The sequence below is a fragment of the Euleptes europaea genome, chromosome 3 (genome assembly GCF_029931775.1).
Source record: "Euleptes europaea isolate rEulEur1 chromosome 3, rEulEur1.hap1, whole genome shotgun sequence".
NCBI lineage: Eukaryota > Metazoa > Chordata > Lepidosauria > Squamata > Sphaerodactylidae > Euleptes > Euleptes europaea.
In genome coordinates this window covers 74,803,643-74,828,003 of record NC_079314.1, presented here as the reverse complement: position 1 = coordinate 74,828,003, position 24,361 = coordinate 74,803,643, and the positions used below count along the sequence as shown (strand labels likewise).

Here is a 24,361-nt window from a genome sequence, read left to right as displayed (position 1 = left end):
TCTCTCAACTGATTGCTTATCCTTCCATGCAGTACTTGACTCAGTATGTAGCAGTGGTGAAAAGGCAAACTGTGCTGGGAATTATCCAGAAAGGAGCTGAAAATAAAATAGCTCCCATATGGTTTGGCATCATCTGGAGTACTGTCTACTGTTCTGGTTGCCTTATCTCAAAAAGAGTGTTACAGAGTTGGAAAAAGTGCAGAAGAGGGCAACCAAGATGATTGATTTGTTGGAGCACCTTTCCTATGAGGAAAGGCTGAAGAGGTTGGGCCTTCTAAGTTTAGAAAAGAGATGACTAAGGGGGGCATGGTAGTGATGCATAGGGTAGAGAGAATGGATAGAGAACTTTTCTCCCTCTCCTGAAATACTAGAACTTGGGGGCACCCAATGAAATTTATGAGCAATAGATTCAGGACAAACCAAAGGAAATGCTTCTTTACTTAATGAGACATTGAATTGTGGAATTCACTGCTAGTTGATGTTGTGATGGCCACAACTATGGATACCTTTAAGAGGGGGTTTCACAGATTCATAAAGGATAGGTTCTTTAATGGCTGCTAGCTATGAGACAGCAAACCTCTAAATATCAGTGGCTGGAGGCAAAGTCAGAGGAAGGCCTTGGCCTCTGTGCCCTGTTTGTTGGTCATCCAGGGTAACTGGTTAGCTATTTGCCCAGTCCAGCTGGGCTCTTCTTATAGCATAAATATAATAATCTTCACATTACTTACTAATACGATCTTGCAGGCAATTTTTCCAGTTTTCCAACAAAACGTAGTGTAATGTAATTTTGTTAATTTGTTGGGGAAAGTTTTGTGACTGAATTGTAAGTTTTCATACCTTTTATATCTTTATACTGAATTGTCCAGTCTACTTAAAATGTTTAATGACTGATTTTGTATAAACCTGACAATTAGGTTTGTTCGGATAGTTTGATTTCTAGATAACAAAGAGACACATGTTAACATTTTGTGTCTCTTTATTAACGAAAACCAACCTATTCAGTGTATGAGTAGACCAATTATGTACTGCAATGATATGATGTTTTTAAATCTCCTTTTTGATTTATTTAGCTCGTCAGTTGACTGTACAAATGATGCAGAATCCACAGATTCTTGCAGCTCTTCAGGAAAGACTTGATGGCCTGGTTGGAACACCTACAGGATATATAGAAAGGTAAAGTGTTATTCCATCTTTAGTTGTATTGTTGCCTTCTTGCTGTCTTTTTCTCTTGGTAGAGAAAATAGTTTTCATTGTCTTCTGTAGGATAAAAAGACATGGAAATATTAGATGGCAAACTAAATTGAGAATTAATAATGACTGATATTTCAGAAAACTAAGGTATATATAGTGTAATCCAAAGAACACTTTCCTGGGAATAAACTCCACTGAATAGTTCTGAGCAGACTTTCTTAGGATTGCTCTGTTAGTATTGGGAGTAAAATAGACAATAAACTCAGTGTGGTTGCCTAGTACTAGGTCTAGATTTCCAGGTAAGTTTTTGGTTCCATGTTTGAAGCATATAAAGCATATAATATCACCCAGTAGGGGTGTGCATATTGATATGCCAGAACACCCCCCCCCCGCTGCTATTTCCCCTCTCCCCCTCCCTCCCTCTCCCCTTTCTTCCTTCTCCCCTTACCTGCTGGCTGACTCAAATCAGTTTTCTGGATTTTTTGAAATTTTCCAAGTTTAATAAAACCAAACCTGAAAAATATCAAAAAAAATTGGTGCCCTCCTTTCTCACCCAGTACTTATTCCCTTCTTGCTGTCAGTTTTACGGTGCATACCCATTATCCCTGCCTTGCTGCCCCTTTTGCTTAAATGTTGATGTTTTACAGGTAGCTTCACTCTCATGAAACAAGGCCTTTCATAAGAAAATGCGGGACAGAAAATTCATACCACAGAAATTCATACCAAGAAAATAAATAACAAGCATAGAATTGGGTGGGGTCTTTTTTTTTTTTTTTTAAACATGCACCATGATTGCTATATTGCTGGAAGTGTACTTTCTCTGTAGTATATCACTTTCTAAAAATATTGCTGAATCTTATGTCAGTACAGCCATTCCCTGGATGAGGCTCATCTAGTACCTCAATTAGTGCAGAGCCATGAGTTCAGGCCCTTGCAAGGGTACAAGGTGTGGATCCTGAGCTTCATAGTACTTATCCTCGCTGCTATGTTAGCAGCTCCCCTTTGTCACTAACACTACCTGAGAAGTTTATGATGACACTTCTACAACACTGTTTTATCTAGCAAGAGGAAGAGCTAGGTGTCATTGGCATACTGGTTGCTCCACTAGAGAGAGCATATAGATATTAAATAACATTGAAGACAAGATCGAACTTGCTTTTTCTTCTCTCGCAGCATATTTAAGTAACCTCTGCTAATCTGCAAGGTCCTTGATCAAGATCAGTAAGTCCTTACTGAGTTTCGTGATTCTACTTCCACTGAGATGCTATACTTGTAAAGAAAATTGTCAGAAAGCCAGCTCGTTCAAGTACACTCACCCTACAGCTTGTGTAGCATGTCAGCTGAAGCATTGCTAAGTGAATTAAATTATCAGGTGTAATTTTTTAAAATTTGGTTTTAATACTTGCATGTTTGCTTGAGACTTCTTTCAGGTATCCTTTGCTTCTCTTAACTGATATGCCTACAGATCTTTTTTCTGATAAAACAGTAAAAAGGTCTTGGTGCAGAACTATTTGTGCATGGAATATGCAGGTACTCCTCATGAGAGACACCCTCTCAAATGCTAGCTTGCTCCTAGAAGCTAGACATATTCACCTCTTATGCTGCTTCACAGATTTTAACAAAACCTCATCTTTAAATTCTAATTACATTACTTTTCTGTCAGTCTTCTTCAATTTCATGTGTATTAATTTTCTTTAATTAAAATAACTTAGGTGCTGAGACTGTTTGGTCATGGAACCTTTTATAAGAGAGCCCCTGTGTTCATCAAGTTAAAATAGTGCTGCGTAGCTTTATAACTTCCTGCTTACCTGCAGCTTGTAATTGTTTCCTGGTGAGCATAGGCTGGCCAGCTGCACGTCACTGCTGTCTGGTAGTCCATGGCCTAATCTCGTGGTTGCCAGAGCAGAAATATAGCACCGTCTTGGGGGCTTGTGGGTAGGGGTTAATACCTCTTCAGTTATCCCAGGATTCTGGGATAGCTTGGTGGAAGGAAAGCAAAGAGAAGTGTGCTGGGAATTGGATAAGAAGTATCTGAAATGTTTTCATGGCTGACTGTGAAACACTGGAAGTTTATTGTGATGCACATTGTAACGTGTGTTAGTGTGTGAAAGCACATTACTTTGAATTAACTGACAAATGCATAAATCCTTCATTTTGAGGGAAGCATATATTAACTGGCATGGACTGGGCTGAAGTTATAAATACTCTGAGAAACTGGAGGTTTTGCTTGAGTATACGTCGACATCGTTATGTGAGGGTTCTAAATAAAATATGCATGTTTCATCAACATTGAGTTAAACAACATTTTGGTTAGTTGCCAAGTTTATCTGCAGTTTTGATAGCTAATCCTTGTTGAACTGATTTTCAGGCTACTATACCATTTTTTTCCAAGTAAACATCTGGTTCCATGCTCATGAATGGATAGCATACATTTAAGTAATGCAGTTTTGCATTGTTGTCAGGCAGTTTCTCAGTTGTTGTTTTTGTAATTGATGGTACCCTCTGGTCTTGTTAAAAAAAAGTTTGAAAGCCCTCCTACCTAAGACTGAAAATGTAGTAATTTGTCAACATATAATGAGTTTCTGAATAATACTGCCATATTAATATACCAACATTTCAAATATAGCACTAGTGAACCACTATTCCATAACTGGTCAAACAGCATGAACTTGAAAAATTGGGTAAAAATGTACTTTCTCTGTATTTTAGGAGAAATATATGTATAGTTTGGTGCTTTGGTTTAATTGGCTTTGCTTTTCCCTTTGTTGTAAAGATGCTGCATATTAGGTTATTCCATAGTGCTTCAAGATTAAAAAAAGATAGATAATGAATTTTAGAGCCTGAATGTATTTGTGGCTTCTGAAGAATGGGTGTTCTTCTTTTGTGTGTTTGTGCTGGTTGGTAAGTTGTTCTTATCAGATATTGGTTCCTCTCTGCATGAATGTGGATTTTGCTGGCGAAATCCTGAGTCAGCCACAGTCCAGTCCTAAAATGTTTAATTTAGTGTGTTATTGACTTCAACGAAGTTTATTTCCAATTGATATGCTTATGATTGTTGCCTTAATGTCTTTTTCAGTGTGTACGCTGATATTGTGCATAAGAAGCATTTTTAATGTTGGTTTATAGACAAATTTTGGAGTACTGTATTTTAAGCTGTCGTCGGCTATTAAAATTGAATGAGCCAGTTGTTAACTGTTGATCTGTGTGGAGTGCACTTAATATGTTACTTGCATGAAGATTATAAGCCATTGGTTTTTTGTTTTTGCTTTTAAGATCCTAAAGTAATAAGAAAGTGCAGGCTTCTAAAATTTTGCTTAAATGCTAAAATTTAATTTAAAAGATTAAAATAATACTTTTGTCTTGACAGGCCATTGTGTCAGTCTAGGCTGTGCTATTAATTTGGAGATTAAAAAGTAATAGTAAACTGCTCGACCCAACTTATTTAAAGTAAGCTTTCCATTCTGAACAGGACATGATATATTATTGCTGGTTTAATAATGCAGTATAACTCTCCCTCTCCAGCTTGCCTAAAGTAGTAAAGAGACGTGTGAATGCACTCAAGAATCTTCAAGTGAAATGTGCACAGATAGAAGCAAAGTTCTATGAAGAAGTTCATGAATTGGAAAGAAAATACGCTGCTCTTTATCAGCCTTTGTTTGACAAGGTATGTCCTTAATATGCTTATATTTGAAAACTTAATTTTAAACACTAGGTACTTGCAAGTGGTAGATGAGACAGAATTCTTATTGGGCCAGTACTTCTGCAACTTGTATTTTGTAAAAATGTAATTTGGCAGTCTTTTGTTCTGTGATGGGTTTTGCATGTTTCAGGTAAAACTTAAAATCATGTTGACCTGAAAGACTAAACCATTAATATTCCAGAGGAGCGAAATCATCAATGCAGTTTATGAACCTACTGAGGAAGAATGTGAATGGAAAACAGATGTCGAAGAAGAGATTTCAGTGAGTACCTGAACGTGATTTTTAAAAATCTTGCAAAAGTAATGCCTTAATAGTCAGAAGCAGGGAGTGGTTAGAAGGCACATAATACAGACCCTTCTGCAGTCAAGTAGTTCTTGGTCTGGTCAGTGCCCACGACTTTGTGGGCGTATTACTTACTCTGCCTTGAGTTCCCTAATCGATGATGGGTGAGAGAGAAATTTAGTATGGTTTTGTTGTTTGCCTGTTCTGAAGGCCAAGAAAACATTTTAGCAAGAAAACCCTAGATGCAAAAATACTTTAATCCCCTCTTTGGTCCTTTAAAATGGTTTTTAAACAGTCCTCGATGTTAAGGTGCCTTTCGGAAAACTAGAAAGTGTTGAGCAGTTGACCTGGTAGGATATAGGCTTTCCTGTCCACGATGGGAGCTGGAATGAAACTATATCTTGATTTGCATGCAACACTCAAATTTTAGAAAGAGTAACTTCTTAATTTTAACAAGGAGGAAATGAAAGAGAAGGCCAAGCTTGAAGAAGAAAAAAAAGATGAAGAAAAAGATGATCCTAAAGGAATTCCTGAATTTTGGTTGACTGTATTCAAGAACGTTGATTTGCTCAGTGATATGGTTCAGGTGAGGGGAAAAAAATAAGTGACGCTTTGAAATGGGTCTGGTTAACTGGTTTAAACTTTCTAAAGTCTTGGGCAATCTGTCATTACTAAGGTTTTGTTTTTGCTGTAATTCGGCTTTAATTTCTCCAATTGTGCAATTAATGTCATTAATTGATGCAATTGTGCATCATTTTATTAAGACAGAAACAAAATTCTATGCCTTAAGAATATAAGAGCTGTGCTCATTTGGAAACGGTTGTCTAATAGTGGCCACCCTGATGATGGCTCTTGTAAGCCACCCTACAAGGAGGGCATGAAGGCAACAGCTCTTATTTTTTCAGCATCTAGTATTCAGATGAATGCTGCCTCTGATCCTGAATATATAGGTTCTGTTTAACGTCTATACCTCATAGCTGTTAATTGACCTGTCCTTCCATGAAATTTGTCTAATGCTTTTAAACCCCCCTCCCCCGGAAATTAATTATGATCATCATAATCTATGAAGGAACTTTGCATTGTGGGAAATAGTACTTCCTTTAGACTTTCTGTCTTATCAATTTTATCAGGTAACTAGGAGAGAAATCCTAAACAGAGTTACACCCTTCTAAATGAGTTGACTTCAGTGGACTTAAAAGGGTGTAGCACTCCTTAGGATTGCACTGTCAAATGTTGCAGTAGCGTGTAAGAGGTGCGGGGGGGGGGGGGGACTGTGTCCACTGCACTTGAACTCTGTCCTTCACCACTGTAATGTCCTGACCTCAAATAAAGGTCTCAAAGATATTCACAGAAATAGTCAGGCGTCCCATAAAGAAAAGAACTTACTTTATTGACATCTGTGAAAGCTTCCGCATAGAAGGCTACCAAACAGAATCAGCCAGCAGATGACGACAGCTGAGTGCTGAGAAATCATTAAGATAATAAATACAGTACAGGTGTGCTGAGAGACGGCCTCTACTTAAAGAGACATTACATCACAACTACCACTGAACTTGGTACATTTGCACCTCTGGCTTCTGAGATTCCACCAAGTGGTGTACACACTTTTTCAGTCTCCTTTGCAGGCATAAGAAATACTATATAAAATTAGAACTACCATTTTCAGGAAACAGCATCTAGTACCACATTCTGTATTTACATGGGGTTTTGGAACAAACACTTTCCCCTTATTATGTCGCATGAGATTAAAATGTAAGATGCTTTTCTTTTCTACACAAAGCTATATTCATGATTTATTATGAGCATTATTACACAATAAAATATGACTGTTGCCACTACCTGGTGAACTAGCTACAGGAATATTTTAATATAATTTCAAATGCTCATTCCGGATTCTTTTTCTTTAGCTCTGTATTTTTTGTAACTGCTTTAAGTAAACTCTGGAAAGCATTAACTGCAATTTTACTTTAAAGGAACATGATGAACCTATTCTGAAACACTTGAAAGATATCAAAGTGAAGTTTTCAGAGGCTGGGCAGCCAATGGTAAGCTCTTTTAGTTAGAATATATTTTTAAATTTGGGCACAACTAGGTGCTCTTTGTGTATCATTTGGTTGCAGTAGTCATGTGTGAGGCATCTAAATTACGTAATCTGTTCTATGCTTGCTATATTACTAAACTTTATATTGCTGTCTGTTTTCACTTAAACTGTCTCCATTGAAAAGCATCCTTTGAGGAGTTATTTTAAAAGCCTGTATAGTGGCTTTCTCCTAAGGTCATCAGTTGGCACCAGCATTAATTTTTTTAAGGCTAACTAGGTTCCTTGCTTAAACAACTTTCTTAACCTGCTTCACACCATGCAGTCCCTGCCCCACCCCCTCGAGCACCTGGTTACTCTATGGTGTTTTAGATAGACCTTTAGTCTGATGCAGCAGGGCTGGCCATACGTAATCCTGACACCCTTTCCCGAACCACAGTATATAATGGGCACTGACATATGGATTAAGCCATACTGATGTTAGCGAGTGCAAGTTCTTTTAAGAAGGAAGGGTAGGGGGCCTGATACTAGTGAGCTGATCAAACGTAGAAATCTAATGTACAAATAGCCAAAATGGCACTATTGGGAATCATGAAGCAACAGTGAGGAGATCTCTTCCCTCTTATGCTAGATTTTAGGATCTATCATAGTTTTAGTTAGATAAACAAATCCATTGTGTTCAGATGGTTAATAAATATAACTTCCTTTAAAAGTGCAGAACTTCTACATGTTTTATTGACAAAACAATGAATTTGCTTCATTTAAGTACATCTTGGATTTTTGGACAGCAGTTGAGACTAACGATGCATCATTCAGTTGTTTCTGACACTGCCATTCTGTTTTTTTTAAAGACGTTTACATTAGAATTCCACTTTGAACCTAATGAATATTTCACAAATGAAGTTCTGACAAAAACATACAGAATGAGATCAGAACCTGATGATTCTGATCCTTTCTCCTTCGATGGACCAGAAATTATGGGTTGTACTGGGTAAGTATACTATTTTCTTAAGTATAAAATTGATAGTCTGTGGTGGTGGTGTCTGTTTGGAAGGGTTGTTATTTAGGTCACCTGGAACCCTGGTTTGACTGCACCTGGTTTGAGAATTTTAGGTGGAGAAAAACTATTCAAGTCATGTTAATAAAAACATTGTATTGCTTTCATTTGATACTTTTTATTCAGCTGTTACTTTCTACTTAGTATGTAGTAAACTATAAGCATATGTATGTGTATATAAGCATATGTATGCAGTTTGGTAATACAATTTTCCCTTAGGTGCCAAATAGACTGGAAAAAAGGGAAGAATGTTACTTTGAAAACCATCAAAAAGAAACAGAAGCACAAGGGGCGTGGAACTGTTAGAACAGTGACAAAAACGGTTTCCAATGACTCTTTCTTCAACTTTTTCTGCCCTCCTGAAGGTAAATAGTGCTTTGTTTTAATTGTAGTGTGATGTCAGTTAAAAAAAGAAAAACCTAATCCCACAATTTATTTCTATTCTTACAGTTCCTGAAAGTGGAGACTTGGTAAGTTCCTTTTAGTTTATTTTCCTCCTGAAAATTATAATTTGGGGAAAACATCAATAAATGCTGTAGCAAGTGATAAATTTTGGCTTACCTTGAGATGCAGTTGAATTCAGTTGTAAAATGAGGAACATTAAATATTGTGCATCGCAGGTTCATTGACCTTACCAAACAAGTCTGATCAAGATGGTTCATGTGAGTTGCTGAAGCTCTCTTTATTTGGGCTTTCATGGGAACTTGCTTCATGTCAAAGAAGCCATCCCTGATTAGGTTTGCCCTTTATCTGAGCATACTGGGACAACTGAGGTCACTTTTTGTGAATAAAAATTAAAGAAATCCCTCAGGTTCCATATATATGTTCAAATGAATTGAATGTCAGTAAATTGGTCATCCTAGGCTAGCTAAGCAGGGTCAGCCCTGGTTAGTATTTCTGTGAGAGACTACTGTGGAAGTCCAGGGTTGTTCCACAGAGGAAGGCAATGCCAAACCACCCCATAGCATCTCTTGCTTTGAAAACCCTGTTCCGTAACCATATGTCAGCTGCGACTTGACAGCACTTCACATGCACAGGTTGATCAAATTTAGAATAAAATCCGCCTGTACAACAGGAATGAAAAATTGGAAATCTGTATATCATTTGTTTGTTCTATTTAATGTAGAATGCAATGGTGGCTAAAGAAATGATTGCTAGTAAGCAAGAAACAGTAGCTGGTGGACAGAGCCACAGAGCAGATGTGTTTCCAGGGCAAGGCCCCTTGAGAGGGGTGGAGAATTGCATTGAATCACATGGGAGTTAAACCCTCCTAGAGATATGCAGTTTTCAGTTGTGGGTTTGTATTACATGAATTCAGTTCAAATTCAGACTAAAATCAAGCTATTGAGCTTCCAAATGAGTGCTGAAGGTTTTAGACAATTAGTTTGCAGTCAGCTGAACAGACTAACTGGGAAACTGGATTGGTTGTACAAATGGTGTAACTTTGCTAAATGCAAATTTATGGAACTAGAAATTCATATACTTTTATAGGATGATGATGCTGAAGCAATTCTTGCAGCTGATTTTGAAATTGGTCACTTTCTACGGGAACGCATAGTTCCACGATCAGTATTGTATTTTACAGGAGAAGCCATTGAAGATGATGACGATGATGTAAGTCATGCTTGTTCTTAGTTTTTTGAAAATTACCTTGACTGGTGGTGTTAACTACATGAGTTAACTTGCATTTATGTTTCATTATAATTAACGAGACATCGGAATGTGATAGCATTGGATTTTGCATCTTACATCCAATGCTAAATTTGACCCTGAGCTGAGCTTCAACATGTTCCCACAGCTAGAGCTTATATCATTCATTTTAGAAATAAGGACAGGGAAATATGCAGGTTTCTTTTCATTCTAGTGACTAGGAGACACCATTAGTAGACATAAGACATCTTCAGAACTAGAATTTTGAGGACAGGTTTGGTCTCTGACACCCCCTCTTCCACAGACACATAATCACATCTAAAGTTGATATGCCCAGTACTCAGTTCATAAAACTCAGGGCTCCTCAGAAATGTGTGACTATTCAGATTCTGCAGGCCACATCAGGTGTTTCAATTTAAAGTATTTTGAATGGTAAAAGGAGCGGTTCACTGTTAAAGGGATTCTCTAGGAGTCCAAGTACACTCTCTTGAATTCTAGGCTAACAATGCTTTTTGGAGGGTGAAGGGACCAATTTTGGATAAGGAACTAGTAACTACCAGTTTTTCCAATTATTCCAATTATTTATTAGGATTATGGGAACAACAAAATAAATGTACTGGAATGATTGTCTTTACTAGAGCAAATTGGTGCCAGGAAGATATCTACTTTTAAAAAAGCATAATTTGAACCAGTTAGATGTCACTGCTACTTCAAACTAAAAATTAACTTCTGAATCTTCTTTTAGCAGTGCAAGTTAAGTAATCAAATAAAGAGACTTCCCAGATACATAAATAAATTTTAGATCTTGTTTTTAGTTAAAGCATTACGTTCCTGTGTTCTCTCTCATGGAATAGGTGATTGCAATATAACTTGGGTAGTTGAACTTAACGAATACAGTTCAGCGAAAGGTTTATGTTTTCTGCTTGAATAAATCCCTTGGACATAGGTATTTTGAGAGACAGACTGTGTATCAGAAAGACTTTATACTTGGTGCCAGTTCTGGATATGTGGAAGGATCCTTGTGTGTAAACGGGAGGATGACAACCTGTTAATGCACTCATCTTTCAAATGTTCTATATTGTGTGTAACACCCAGTGGAAATTTTCACCAAGAAGCAACCTTTGAATGTAGACATGGTTTAAAAGGGGGGGGGGGAGATAAGATGAATAACATTCTTGTAGAAGATAAGGAGAGATCAGAACCACCTGGACTACAGTTTGACTCAGAGATGACTGAGTGTGATACCACGCTTTGTTACCAAGTAGCAGTTTGGAATCTCTTAGGATGTAAAAGATTATCCAGTCCTTAATATTTTGATGTTTTCCAACTAAACTATGTAGTGTTATGCTTACCAGCGTTACATTTAGCATAAAATTATATCGATCATCATTTCACCTAGAGATATATTTACATAAACCATAAAGATTGCGTAAAATGGAATTAAGTGTAATTCACTGCATTGTGGTATTTATTTCTATAACATTTCTAAAATAGAAGGGTTAATCCTTCAGATGAGACAGACTGCTCTTTCTCTGAGTGATGAAACCTTCCCTTGATAGATATGGTGCCAATTCTGCTTGAGTTGGCAAAAGGTCACATGAACTGGCTTAGGCCCAGAATGCTGTCGGTTACATAGACCAGCTTAAGTATGTTGTAACAGCTGTTCAGCTCTTCCCATCTTTCCTGTAATCTTCTGTCTGATGTGATTTTTTTTTTACACTAGAGCTCCAGTGTTCTGTCCAAATTTGAACTAGGTTTGTAGCCCTGATGAAAAAAAGAAATTGAAGCTGTAAAATAGTCAGGGATATGCTTTTAAAGATGTAGAAGCTCCCAATATTCTTACTAAATGTTAACTGTGTGAAGATTAGCATTAGACCTACAGAAATAGCTGCAGTCCTCAGACTGGTTTGTGTAGCGGCCTCTTGTATTCTGTTGCACTGACCCCCCTTTTCCCTCTTTCCCAGTATGATGAAGAAGGTGAGGAGGCTGATGATGAGGTAAGTTGCAAACTTGTCAAATTTAAACATTAGCAATGAACAAACTCTGCTCTCCCCTGCCCCCACTCTTTTATTGCAATTGACTTGCCAGTTACAATGACATTATCAAATATTTTTAAAAGCCCCTTTATATTGAGAACTCTGAAAGCTAAAGTACATTGTAAAATAGTTGTCTGCAGAAATCCAGAATGTTCTATTGGCTTAAGCCTCTTTTTCAGACTAATCCCAGACACGATGGTTGCCGTTTGTGCAGCTAAGCAAAAGCCTCTGGAGGATAATTTTTAAAGCTCCGCAAATGGGCAAGTTCAGAGAAGCTTTGGGATGGGGGGGAAGAGAAGATTTTGATCCTTGAGCATTAACCTAGGCTCCAGAGGACCTTTTGACCTAGTAGCCAATGACTTATGCAAAGGTCTTCAATATCCCCTCAATATTTTCTTTCCTCTTTTTGCTAAGAAATAAAATGTTGCTCCTAAAAGTAAGCATGAAATGCATTTACACTTAGTCTTTCAGGAACCACTTTTTTATTTCATCATAAGCTAAGAAGTTCAATAAATGCAACGAGGAAAATAATAAAAAGGGTTTTGAATAAACTATCAGGCAAGTTCAAGGATTGCATTTTTTAAACTTTTAAGGCTGTACAACTCCCTTGGCTTGACTTGGCTTTCAGTTTGGTGCCTTGAAAAACCACCTGGTATTGGGGGGTGTGTGTCTAGTACTGTGGGAGCTGCAACTGGTGTCTGAGACAAAAATAGGCTTCACTTAGCTGTGTGTTCTGTGCACATGCAACATGTTAATACCACATATTGAGTCAGTTTAGAAATGTCTAGAGGAATGGTGATACTTGACACACATTCAAGCATTATCCATATTCCAAGCCCCAGGTAGTTGTGACTAATTATAAACATGTACATTTAGTTTGTTAGTTGGCTTAAGTTCATACACTTCATGGGAAAATGGGACACAAATATATGATATCCTCTAAACTTCCTCCACACAACACAAAGTTCAAGTAAAAGTACTGTTGCTACATGTAGCTTGTATGTTTCAGGAGGGGGAAGAGGAAGCAGATGAAGAAAATGATCCCGATTATGATCCTAAAGTAAGTGATCCCTGTGTACATGCCTTGACAATAGCATTCAGAAACTTTGAAATATACAAGCTCCTGTTAGCACACCTGCTGCATTCTCACTGACATGTCTTTTTTTCTTCAACAGAAGGATCAAAACCCAGCAGAATGCAAGCAGCAGTGAAACAGTGTGTATGTGGCCTTGAGGATTATCTGCACTGTAATAGCCTAAACACAACTATTAGTTACTTACAGCCTTATGTTTTGTATCTTGGTAGAATTAAGTGAACATTTTGTTAAAACAAACTGACAGAACCAGTTTAAAATGTAGGTTCCTCGTACCTAGCATTTTAATAGTACTTTTCTGCCAATATGTAGAATGCAGTAAATCCCTAAAGCATGAATAGATAATTCATTGCTATATATAGTTTGGTTCTTGTGAAGTCTGTTGTCATGTAGCTATTAGACTGCAGCTGTGAAGATATCAGAACTGTTGATGGAGACCAATATTTGTTTAGAGAAGATCCTTTCCCGAAGAACCAACCAAAGTATTTTTCAGCCCAGTAGATGAAATGGGTGTAAGTCTGCTTGCACTAGCTGTGCCTTCATTACTTTGTTATAGAAATGGCAGTGACTTGTACTAATTAGGAGATGGATGCATTTTTTTGAATTTCATTACATCCATATAATCTGTTAATTTCCATCAAGACCACACTGAACATTCATAACTGTCTGCTTGTTTCTGCTCTAGGTTTTGTATTTTGTGACAGTGACCTCCAAAAAATTTCAAAAAAATCAAAAAAAGACACTAAAGACATCATAATAAGGTTGTTTATCACTGGGATGTGAATAAACCTAGTATTTTCAGAAATTAGTTGTGTCCCTGGGTGAATATATTTTTCTTGTTTTAACAACAACAAAAGCCCCTGTAACAAGCCTAAGAGCTGTGGTAAGCGTTTGCTAAAACGGCACCCAGTCCAGCAGAAGCACCGGGCCAAACCATGGAAATGCCTGCAGTGGCTGTATTCTTGCAGAATTCATGTTGATGTTTGTAAGCCTCGCATAAAGGATTTCAGAGGGCTTTCCAACAGATTTCTAGTGTTGCCCCCAGTTTTTCATTGCTGCTTCTGGTTTTTTAAGTTCATTGTCAACCTCTTACAGCTTGATTAAAACAATGTCTGACATCTTTATGGCCTTAGAAGAACACAGCTGTGTACTGCTGATAAACGTATCAAACAAGTTTTCTTTGAAGGCCATTACTTGTCCTTTTTAGAGGCCCTGGTTTCATTTACTAGAATGAGGCTTTATATAGGTAGGGTTCTGCTGTCTGGCATGCTGAGCAGATGGTAAAGGTCTAGAGTAACTCCTTAAAAGACATTCTACCAAGTCTTTTTACATTTTCACAGAGGTATATGTATCAAGCTTAAGGGCCATTTCAGCCAAATCCCCAGAAGTGCCTCAACCAGCAATAAAGTGACAAACATCGACAAAAGCAGAACTTATTTTTATCTTCCAATTTTGGCATGGTCAGTTTTGAACATTTTTAGAATTGTTCAGCTTTAGACGATGGAACAAGGAAAAATATAGTTGATGTCTCCCAGCCTTTATTAGAGCGTCAATTTTGGTGTTGGACAAGCTCAGATGTGTCCCAGTTACCTTGGGGCTTTCTAAAACCAGATGTGGAAGAGGTATTGACATTTTCAAAATTGGACATACTACTTAAAAAAAATCTGGCCACAGTTTCAGAACAAGTCTTAACTCATTGTAAAGACTAGAGGTTTACCCATTTTTATGGCATGGAAAATGATTTTTTGTTATATAATTTTGTTGGAATAAATTCAATAATCAAATGTTTCTTCAGAGAATTATTTTTAAACCATGTTGGTTACAATCCAGAGGCTTTCGGAAAATCCTCATAGAAGTCAAAGTGAGTTGTACACAGTTGCTTGGGTCTTTAGATCTTGGCTGTTTTTACATAGCCTCTAGAACTGTCACTCATATTTGACTGCTGAGGCAGAGGTTTTTTATACTGAAAGCACTGCAGCAGCAGCAGCAAACATAATTTTAGCTATCTGGTAACAATTGTCTTGTTTCTCCCAATATTTAATTGGGGGGGGGGGGTGTCTTTAAATCAGTAGTCTTTGTAAACATTCAGGAAATGGTCATTAGATTTTTGGATCTTACTGTGACCAAGAATTATTTCCTCCTGGAATTCTCCATGTTTGTGGAGGTACTCAGGGCTATTATCTGAACTATGTACAGCAAGAACAAAGCTTACAGAATTAGTGACATATAAGAGCAGAAGTGGCTGCAGAAACTGTTTCAGTTGAACCAGACAGACTAGTTGGGAAGAGCTTTAATGGTTTTGGAGAGAAGAGGTGGGGTGAGGTGAAGAAATTAAGGTACCATCCTAGGTACAAGCTCACTCTCGTTTAACAATAATTCCTCCCTAAATAGCTTTTAAATTGTTCCTTCAAAACTTCTTACACGCTGGAACACATTTCTTGCAACTTTGCCTGAGGTTAGTTAATACTGTATTCCAACTAATGTGAACAATTAGCACAGTATTGTCGAAGGCTTTCACGGTCAGAGTTCATTGGTTCTTGTAGGTTATCCGGGCTGTGTGACCGTGGTCTTGGTATTTTCTTTCCTGATGTTTTGCCAGCAGCTGTGGCAGGCATCTTCAGAGGAGTAACACTGAAGGACAGACTGTCTTTCAGTGTTACTCCTCTGAAGATGCCTGCCACAGCTGCTGGCAAAACATCAGGAAAGAAAATACCAAGACCACGGTCACACAGCCCGGATAACCTACAAGAACCAATTAGCACAGTCTTTATAATATTATTTTGCAGGAAAAGCCTGGGCAAGGCATAGATAAAGGTGAACAAAGCAGGAAGTCAAACCATTAAAAATTGGAATTCAGTTCAGGTTTATCAGCATTTCTTAGCTCCTAGTTTGGTAATTTTATCCACTCTGAAATTCCAACACATTTCATATGCCAGGTTAATATGAATTCTTAAGCCTTGAAATGTGATTACTATACAATAAATACTATGATAAATATTTAACTTGTGGAATATTTTTTTTTAAAAAAATGTTTTTTACATATTAACCACTAAGGTTGGGGGGTGGATGCCTGACAAGTAGACGAAGCAGGGAGTGCAGGAGATCGCCCATTGTATGAATGCGCTCTCTCCTCAATTCATGACTCAGTATGTATGAGAACAGATGTCCTAATTACTGAAGGTGCTCTGAATTTTCTTGCACAATAAACACAGTGTGTATATATAGGCACCTCTCATTTTCCCATTCTGTTTCTTTCCTATATAGACACTTTTTAAAATTGAACATTCTTTGATTCTGTGTTAGGTTTTTGCTCTAAACAGATTTATGAAATATTTATCTGAATGTGTATATACTAAAAATAGAGGAGGGGTTGGGGGAAGTGTCTGTGGAGGCCTAAAGGCCAAGCGATGTGAGAGAGAGCAGTGTGTTACATTACTATGCAAAGCACAAATGGAGCCAGAGCTTAGGCTTAACACTAGAGGGCATCTGTGTGCCACAGTTTTACAGTAGCAAATTATCTGCCTGGTGTGTCCACATGTTACTGCAAAGATGCAGCCAGGATTACTAAAACTAGTATTCTGTGCTACTCAGATGTTGTAAAAGAACACCTAATTGTGTCAGAAGGAACTACAAATGCAGTTACACAGTTTGGTGTAGAAGTGTACGTAGAAATTTGTAAACTGTATAAGGCATCAGTAGGACTTAAGGGTCTTTCTAGTCTTTTACGTATTAAGGAAACAAACGGCTGACTCATTGTATGCTGCACATTGAGTACATACATTTAAGTGGCATAGGAGACTATTGTGAATGCAGTGTTGCTCTGCACCAATCATTCAATGAAGTATGTAACTGTATAGTAAGAATTGTTCAGTATTTAGGTATCTCAGAGTGCTTCAAAAGGTAACTGGTCTATTTGGGGGGGGCATAACCTTTTAAATTTTCTAATTCAATAAAATACAAACAAAACAATACAAACAATACAAAATGTGTGGCACAATCATATCATACAATAAATTTGAAAATAAATACTGAGACAATCTTTGGATGAATATAACTGTTTCCTTAATTATTCCTTAATTATAATAATACCAATATGATCTTGGTCTACGCAATTCATCTCTAAATATATAATCTTTATCGAAGCAAATCATCTCTATCGTTTGCTCCTACATGCCCATTCTAACGAGAATTAAATACTATCTCCAGTATAATATAAAGATTTTAAGATTTTCATATAATAATTGACTTCAAAAAATGCTACATCCAATACAATCTTATAACAGTTTCTATTTATATAATCTTTATGAAACATACAAAATATGGTTCCCATTTTTGTAGGAACTCTTCACTGAATCTTTTATTTGATTTGTCACCGTCATCACTGCATATTCTGCTGATTTACCTTTCCAGTCTTCAATGTCAAACATTTATATCCTGCTTTTCCATTGATTCAAGGTGGCTACAAGAAGGAAACATTAATCCTATACAACATGAAGCAACTAGGTCCACTGTAGCCCTGGATAAATATAGAAGAACTAGTGTTTGCCACCCTTCCCCTATCCTTTGTTTGTCCATCCAAGGTCCTTGCAGATCCAACAGAAGTAGGGCTTGAATCTTGCTCTTCTACTGCAGGCCAGCATGGCCACTCCCTTGTAACTATGTGGGAGACCACTGATTGATCCATCTCGTATATGTTTGTCCCTTAGCTTAAGGACATGTCACTGAACTGAATGCTTGTTCCTCTCACTACCCTTAATCTCCTCCTGTGTTGAGTTTGAGATTATAAACTAAAGCATGGATAGCTCTAAAGTGTATCGATGTATTAAACATTAGATGTGATACTGTGAAAAAGTCACATTCAAGTGTCAGAACTTAGTTTTAAAACGTCCCATTAATGGAGCTTCCTTATTGTTTATCACATGTACATCCCACCCTTCTTCCAAGGAAGAACAGCATGATTCATTCTCTCGCCTTGCTGCTTTCTAATCAGCATCTGCTGAGCTTTTTGGAGGAAGGGGAGGATAAAAATGGTTAGCCAGATACTGGAATTGTTATCTGCACCACCCCCAGGTAGTTCTGGACAAATAACCTGGTTGGCTTCTGATACTTACGTTTAAAAAAGAAAGAAAACCCTTTATATGTCTTTAGGACTACTTTTTCCTGATATTACAAAAAGTCCTAATTGCTGGTTCCTTTCATAAATCATTTCACAAACTAGAAGTATGTGGTAACAAAAATGGGTGTATCCTCTGTAGCAGTTTCTTTAGTGACTGGGCTTTTCATGTATCTTAACACTGGCTTTTATGTTCGTTGGGTAGAAGTTAGCTTTGTGGGACAGCTGCTGGAGAGGCATGAGCTCTTGCACACTTGGATATGTTTGTGTAAAGTGCCTTTATAATAACCTATAATAAGTGCTAATTGAAATGGTATAAATGGGAGTGATGAAGTAAGAATATGGACAGTCTAGTGCGTTAAAATCCAAACCAGCTGTTGGTGGAGAGGAAGCAGAAATTACTTCTTGCCAACTCTTAGCATTCCAAGAAAACGTGGAGGAGCATATTTCAAATCCTTTGAGAATGAGGTGTCAGAATACATTGCCATGGTAGAGGATCACAGTTTGGACTGCTCCCCTGTGTATTGACACCTGCCCCCCTAACAAATAGAAAGCTAGCACAGCAAAGAGGATAGAATCTTCCTGTGTTTGTGTGTTAAGTGCTGTCAACTCATGCTTCTGACTCATGGCGACCCTATGAATCAATGTCCTCCAAAATGTCCCATCTTTGACAGCCTTGCTCAGGTCTTGCAAATAGAACCTTCCTACCTGCTACCAGCTACCATAGTTTTTTTTTTTGTTTTTTTTGGCAGGATGTTTATTGGGTAGGAAAAGACTTCCAATGCTGGCACCTGTAGGCTTAAATAATCCAGCTCATTCTACTGTAACAGGCTTTTCCTATTGGATTCTGTGTCTGACCCAATTCCTATGTCAGGTAATCATATGAATATTCGGGTAATCCTGTGAGTATGAGTAAATTGGGGGTTACTTCCATGTCAAGGTACAGAATGGATTAGTGTGTGTGTAAGCTACACTTGGTCTTAAAAGGGGGGAATGTGCAAGCTACGCTTGGTCTAAAACACTGGTTCCCAACCGGGGGTCCGGGGACCCCCAGGGGTCCGCAAGAGCTAAATTAAGGTCCGCGAAATGAAGTTATAAACCCAAAATAAATTAATATTTTCAATTAAAAATTCTCTATTATAAAAATATATATTCAAATATTATTCTAAGTTTAATGTTTAACTAACAGTTATGATTAAAGTTTATTTTCAAATCCTCGGAATTTTTATTTTGAACCTTGGAATCCCTGCACCGAACAAAAAAGTCCTAGTGGTCCCTGGTCAAAAAAAGGTTGGGAACCACTGGAAAAAAAGTACATCCACCCACCCTGTCGCTTGGAGATCATCAAGTAACTCAAAGTAAAACAATACGCTAAAAACGGACTTGTCGGTCATGGGTGACCTGTATGGGCGACGTTCACGTCTGTGGTGCCCGGTGGTCTCTGTGACCTCCCCTCCCTTTTGTGGGTGTGGGTGTGTGCGCGCGCGCATTAGACAACTCCGATACTTTTGGCAAGGAAGAGCGGCACTGCCTTTGTGGGGGACAGGTTGAGGGCGAGGGGGGGCGCCGCGTGTCCTCCCTCGCTGCCTTGCGGTGCTGCTCCCAAAGGGAGCTGGGAGCCAGAGGCGGCGGTGGGAAGCTCCCGCGGACTGCTCGACGGGCGCTTTGTTCTTTCTTGCTATTGTGCTCTGAGCGGGGCGGGGCGGGGCGGGAGGCGGGGCAGGACCCGAGTCCCGCCCCTCCCTCCCTCGCTCGCTGCATGAGGCTGGAGCGCGGGTCTTCCCCGGGACAGCCTCTGCCTGGTAGGCGGGGCCGCCTTCTCTCCGCCCCTCCCCCGGGCGGGGCGGGGCGGGGCGTCGCTGCGGGCCGGGGAAGCCGCGTTCAAAAGCGGCGCGAGGCGGGCCGCGGCTCTCAGCGGCGCGCTCGGGGGAAGCCGAGCTGGCGGGTTGCAGCGCCCCTGGGACCCCCGTCGTGCGGGCACTCTGCCGGCGGCGGCGGCGGCGGTGGCGGCGGGAGGGAGGATGCTGGAAGGCGGCCGCCCGCCGGTGAAGGAAGGCGTGCTGGAGAAGCGCAGCGACGGCTTGCTGCAGCTCTGGAAGAAGAAGCGCTGCATCCTCACCGAGGAGGGGCTGCTGCTCGTGCCGCCCAAGCCGCCCGCGCACGAGCCGCCGGGCGCGGAGGCGGCGGCGGCGGCCAAGACCAAGGAGCTGCCCTTCTCCACCATGAAGACGGTGGACTGCGTGGAGCGCAAGGGCAAGTACGTCTACTTCACGGTGGTGATGGCCGAGGGCAAGGAGATCGACTTTCGGTGCGCGCAGGAGCAGGGCTGGAACGCCCAGATCACGCTGCAGCTGGTGCGCTACAAGAACCGCCAGGCCGTCCTGGCCGTCCGCTCCACCCGCCACAAGCAGCAGCACCTCCTCGCCCAGCAGCAGCACGCCGCCCCCCGCCTCCGCAGCGCCTCCAACTCCGCCTAGCCCCCCACCCCCCGGCGACGACGGCCTCAGGTACCCGCCCTGCCCCAGCAGCTGGGGCCCCGGCCCCCCCACCCCCCTTAGAGCCTCCCCGACCGCTGGGGGGGGGAGCCCTGCGTGCAGTTCAAATGCACCCCCCGCCGCTGCAACCCCCCCCCCCCGCAGCTGCCTTTTGCAGAGGCAGCAAGGCTGGTGTGCCCCCTCGGGAAAGCCCTGCTTTCCGAATCGGTTCCCGGCCGCTTCACGCGTTACGCTTTCCCTACGTAGATCGTTCCCAGTGGGGAGCCGTGTTAGTCTGTCTGCAGTAGTAGAAAAGGGCAAGAGTCCAGGAGCACCTTCAAGACTCACAAAAAAAATTCCTGCAGGGTATGAGCTTTCGTGAGCCACCTCATACGAAACCTCATACCCGACCAGAAAATATTTTTGCATTTAGAGAGCTGTGGCTCGCGAAAGTTCATACCCTGCCAGAAAATATTTTTGTCAGTCTTGAAGGCGCTACTGGACTCTTGCCCTTTTCCTACATCTTTACATGGAGGAACAAATGGAGATCAACGCACGTGTGTTCCTGTGGGCACCCAAGGTGTTGTCCGTAGATCTCTGTGTGATGGATGCGCTTGATGATCTTGGGGGTGGGGGTTTCGTGGCTATTTCTACACGGAACCGTTTCTTCGTTGTGAAGGGTAACCTGTGAGGCACCTCTTTAAAATGTTCATTTCTCCCCCCCCCATGAGTTGTACCATGCCTTTCCCCTTATTTATCCTACGAATAATACTGCACGATTTACTGCCTGCGCAGGATCTGCTCTGTTTCTGTGGCATGAGTTCCGTGTAGTTAGGCGGACAGGCTGGAGAGTGACCTGTTTGCCTCTTAATTTTGGAACTGTAGAGCACGCCCAGCGCTGGCCCACTTTGTGGCCTTTCCAGCCCGTGCCCGTCTTTCGGTGCTTGCCACTTCCAGTCCTGTGATTTTTCTCCTCCCCGCCCCCCCAGTACCATCCAAGAATCTTGTGTGTGTTCAAGTCACAGCTGACTTATGGCGACCCAGTAGGGTTTTCAAGGCAAGAGCGTTTCAGAGGTGGTTTGCTGTTGCCTGCCTCCGCTTAGGGGTTATAAATCAGCAGAGTAGACCAGCTGATTCTGAATAGATTCAGTGATTCTGAATAGTTCCCAACTGGGCGTGCTGTCAGGAAGGGAACCTGAACGGGCAAGCCGGCACCCATGTGTGTGGCTGGTAGCAGTCCTGTTATTACGAGGGCTGGAAAAAGGCTGACTGCAGTCTCAGAAATTGGTGCCGGTCGTACCTGAGATCACCTGGTTAATATGTTATGGTTGTCCTTGTGCCCAAGGGCAGCTGGGGCTGTCTGCCTGTACAGGAAGAGGATGAATCAGCCCTGGGGGTAGTGTTGGATAAAGGGAGCTAAGGCTAGCTGTGTTGGCTGCTGCAAGAAGCTTTTTTAAGGTTGCTGCCTCTTGCAAAGATACTTCACGAGAGCCAATGTGCTGTTGAGTTTAAAGGAGCAAGCAGTAAGGATGTCTCTTGTTGATGTCTTTGTATTGTGTTCTTACAGGTTGAATCCAAAAGGCATCTGCAAGTAAGGTGGACCCTTTGTTGGTTGATCACAAACTTGACAAATGGAAGGAGCACAGCACCATGGGGGAGCGGCTGGAGTCTTCCCATTTTTGGCACAGTTCATCACTGCTCTGGGAAAGCATTTCAACTCCTTTAGGTTATTACTGCTACTCATGAGGATTATTTGACTTGCTGGGCCCCAAAGGACACACACTGCACTGTCATTTTTATTCTGACATGTTTTTTTTTAATATTTATTTATTAGGTTTTTAAATTGATTGCAAAATATTTCTGAATGTATGCCATCTAGAAATTAATCATACACAGAGCATACCTGCATTGGCTGCATATATTGCTACTCTTGGAGGCAGGAGGAAAATGAAGATGCAAGTGAAGTGAAGACATTTACCCCAAAGTGAACTTCCCATCTCATTTTTCACATACACTGCACTGGTTTTCATTTCTACAAGTGAAAGACTGATGAAATCAATGTATGAAGTATATTCCTGTGCATCAACCGTCTTTTTCACAATCATAATGCAGAAGAGCTTCTTTTCCAAGGAAAGCAATAACTTGGACCTTGATCTTTAGGTTATTTTAATTTTTATTACATATCCATCTGGAGAGTATTATGTTTTGTATTTAATAGTCAAGACACTTGGGTATGCCACTTTACTTGGGTTCCTGTTCCATCCACATGCTAAGGAAATTCAACTTCATTGGCTATTAAGGAGGATAGATTTGAATTTAAAATATATTTTACTAGTACACAAATACTGAGAACTGTTTATCTAAATTTGGGACCCGACTTCTACAGTTTCTCAAAGGCTGCAATCTTAAAATCACTTTCTTGGTGATAAGTTCCGTTGAATAAAATGGGACTTATTTCTTAGTGGTCCTGCATAAGGCTGCTCCCAACTTATTGTACTTGATTTGGTTTCGATCACTATAAGCCTCTGATATTCCACACTCAAATTGTCCCATCTGGTAAATGTCTTACAGTGCCATCCTAAGCAGAGTTACATCATCTAAGTCCATTGAAGTAAAAAAAAATGTTAAGGAAATGAGTATTTAAAAACACAAAGCATAATGAAGCCTTTAAGGAAACAGAAGATTTCAACCACGGAAATATTTGTGTTGGTTGGCATATTTATGTTGATGTTGTTTACAGTGTAATCCTATGAAAAGTTATGGAAGTCTAAACTCTTTCTTTTCAGTGAGTTTAGACTGGAGTAAGTCTGCACAGGACTGAACTGTTTTAAGTCTTAATATTGCACAAGTGTGGCTTCTAATAGCTTTGTTTCTTTAAAAACATATGTCGAGTTTATTCGGATACAAGGTTTCTAGTGTGTTTTAACTGAATAAGAGAAAAAGAGTTGCAATCTTGCTATGATACCTGGTCCAGCTGTTCTCTTTTGACGAATACCATGTGATTTTTCCTTCTTTCATGTCTGATTTTCAGAAAAGCACTTGTTTTATCCCCATTAACCTCAGATTAGTGACAGTCCTGGTGTACCTTGAAATATCACATATTTCAATTCAGTCCTCTGAGTCCTAATCCTGGCTGATTATGAATAACTTTCTTTTTAAGATTCCAGCTGTAGCTCTTAGTGACCACAAGTATAGACTATAGATGAAGGATGTGAGTGTTCCTAGCTTCATTATGTGGTATTATCCAAAATGTAACGAAACCTTTCATAATCACCCAAAGACACAGATGGAGTTGGAAATAGGGGTTATATGATAATTTTTACTCTCCTTTGTTTCTCTGCCCAAATCAACTAGAGCCTCCACCTCTGTTCTGAAATTTAATGTTCCAGAAGTAGGATTTGGACCAAAATATTCAAATCCATTCTGAGTTTCTTGGTATTACAACGCATACTGTTGTAATGAAAAATATTGCGGCGAGGGGGGTGAAATCTCCAGTCATAGTACAGACTGCCTATTTTTGAGGGGAACTTTTGATGCCTGCTCAAATCTTGTAAATTCTAGCCATGTTATCTCCTGAAGAGTTATTTGTGTACTGTGTATAACTGGTTATAGGGATCGCCTACAAGGAAAGATCTAACACTGTGGCGCCAACCCTAGAACAGGATGTAGGGGAACTATGGACTGTATGAGGGAAACATGCTGTGGCTGTGACCTCTGGGATAATCA

At 40.1% G+C, this 24,361-nt stretch overlaps 2 protein-coding genes across 3 annotated transcripts in view; both read left to right on the top strand.

Annotated features, from left to right (window-relative positions):
* The window catches only part of NAP1L1 (nucleosome assembly protein 1 like 1), a 32,630-nt gene extending 18,698 nt beyond the window's left edge, over positions 1-13,932 (top strand). Inside the window, exons 4-15 of one of the 2 annotated variants that reach the window (XM_056845903.1) lie at positions 1,071-1,173; positions 4,714-4,855; positions 5,073-5,153; positions 5,635-5,760; positions 7,148-7,219; positions 8,064-8,203; positions 8,489-8,634; positions 8,720-8,739; positions 9,761-9,883; positions 11,884-11,916; positions 12,965-13,015; positions 13,131-13,932. In XM_056845903.1, coding sequence (XP_056701881.1) covers positions 1,071-1,173; positions 4,714-4,855; positions 5,073-5,153; positions 5,635-5,760; positions 7,148-7,219; positions 8,064-8,203; positions 8,489-8,634; positions 8,720-8,739; positions 9,761-9,883; positions 11,884-11,916; positions 12,965-13,015; positions 13,131-13,166 — 1,073 coding nt within the window. In that variant the 3' untranslated portion in view covers positions 13,167-13,932. Of the gene's footprint in view, positions 1-1,070; positions 1,174-4,713; positions 4,856-5,072; positions 5,154-5,631; positions 5,761-7,147; positions 7,220-8,063; positions 8,204-8,488; positions 8,635-8,719; positions 8,740-9,760; positions 9,884-11,883; positions 11,917-12,964; positions 13,016-13,130 lie in introns of both variants that reach the window. The other variant, XM_056845902.1, reaches the window with a different exon arrangement.
* A 6,250-nt stretch (positions 13,933-20,182) lies between these two features.
* Positions 20,183-20,638, top strand: PHLDA1 (pleckstrin homology like domain family A member 1). The gene has a single exon (XM_056846515.1). It carries the CDS (start codon positions 20,183-20,185, stop codon positions 20,636-20,638), a length of 456 nt encoding a protein of 151 aa, XP_056702493.1.
* The last annotated feature ends 3,723 nt before the right edge of the window (positions 20,639-24,361 follow it).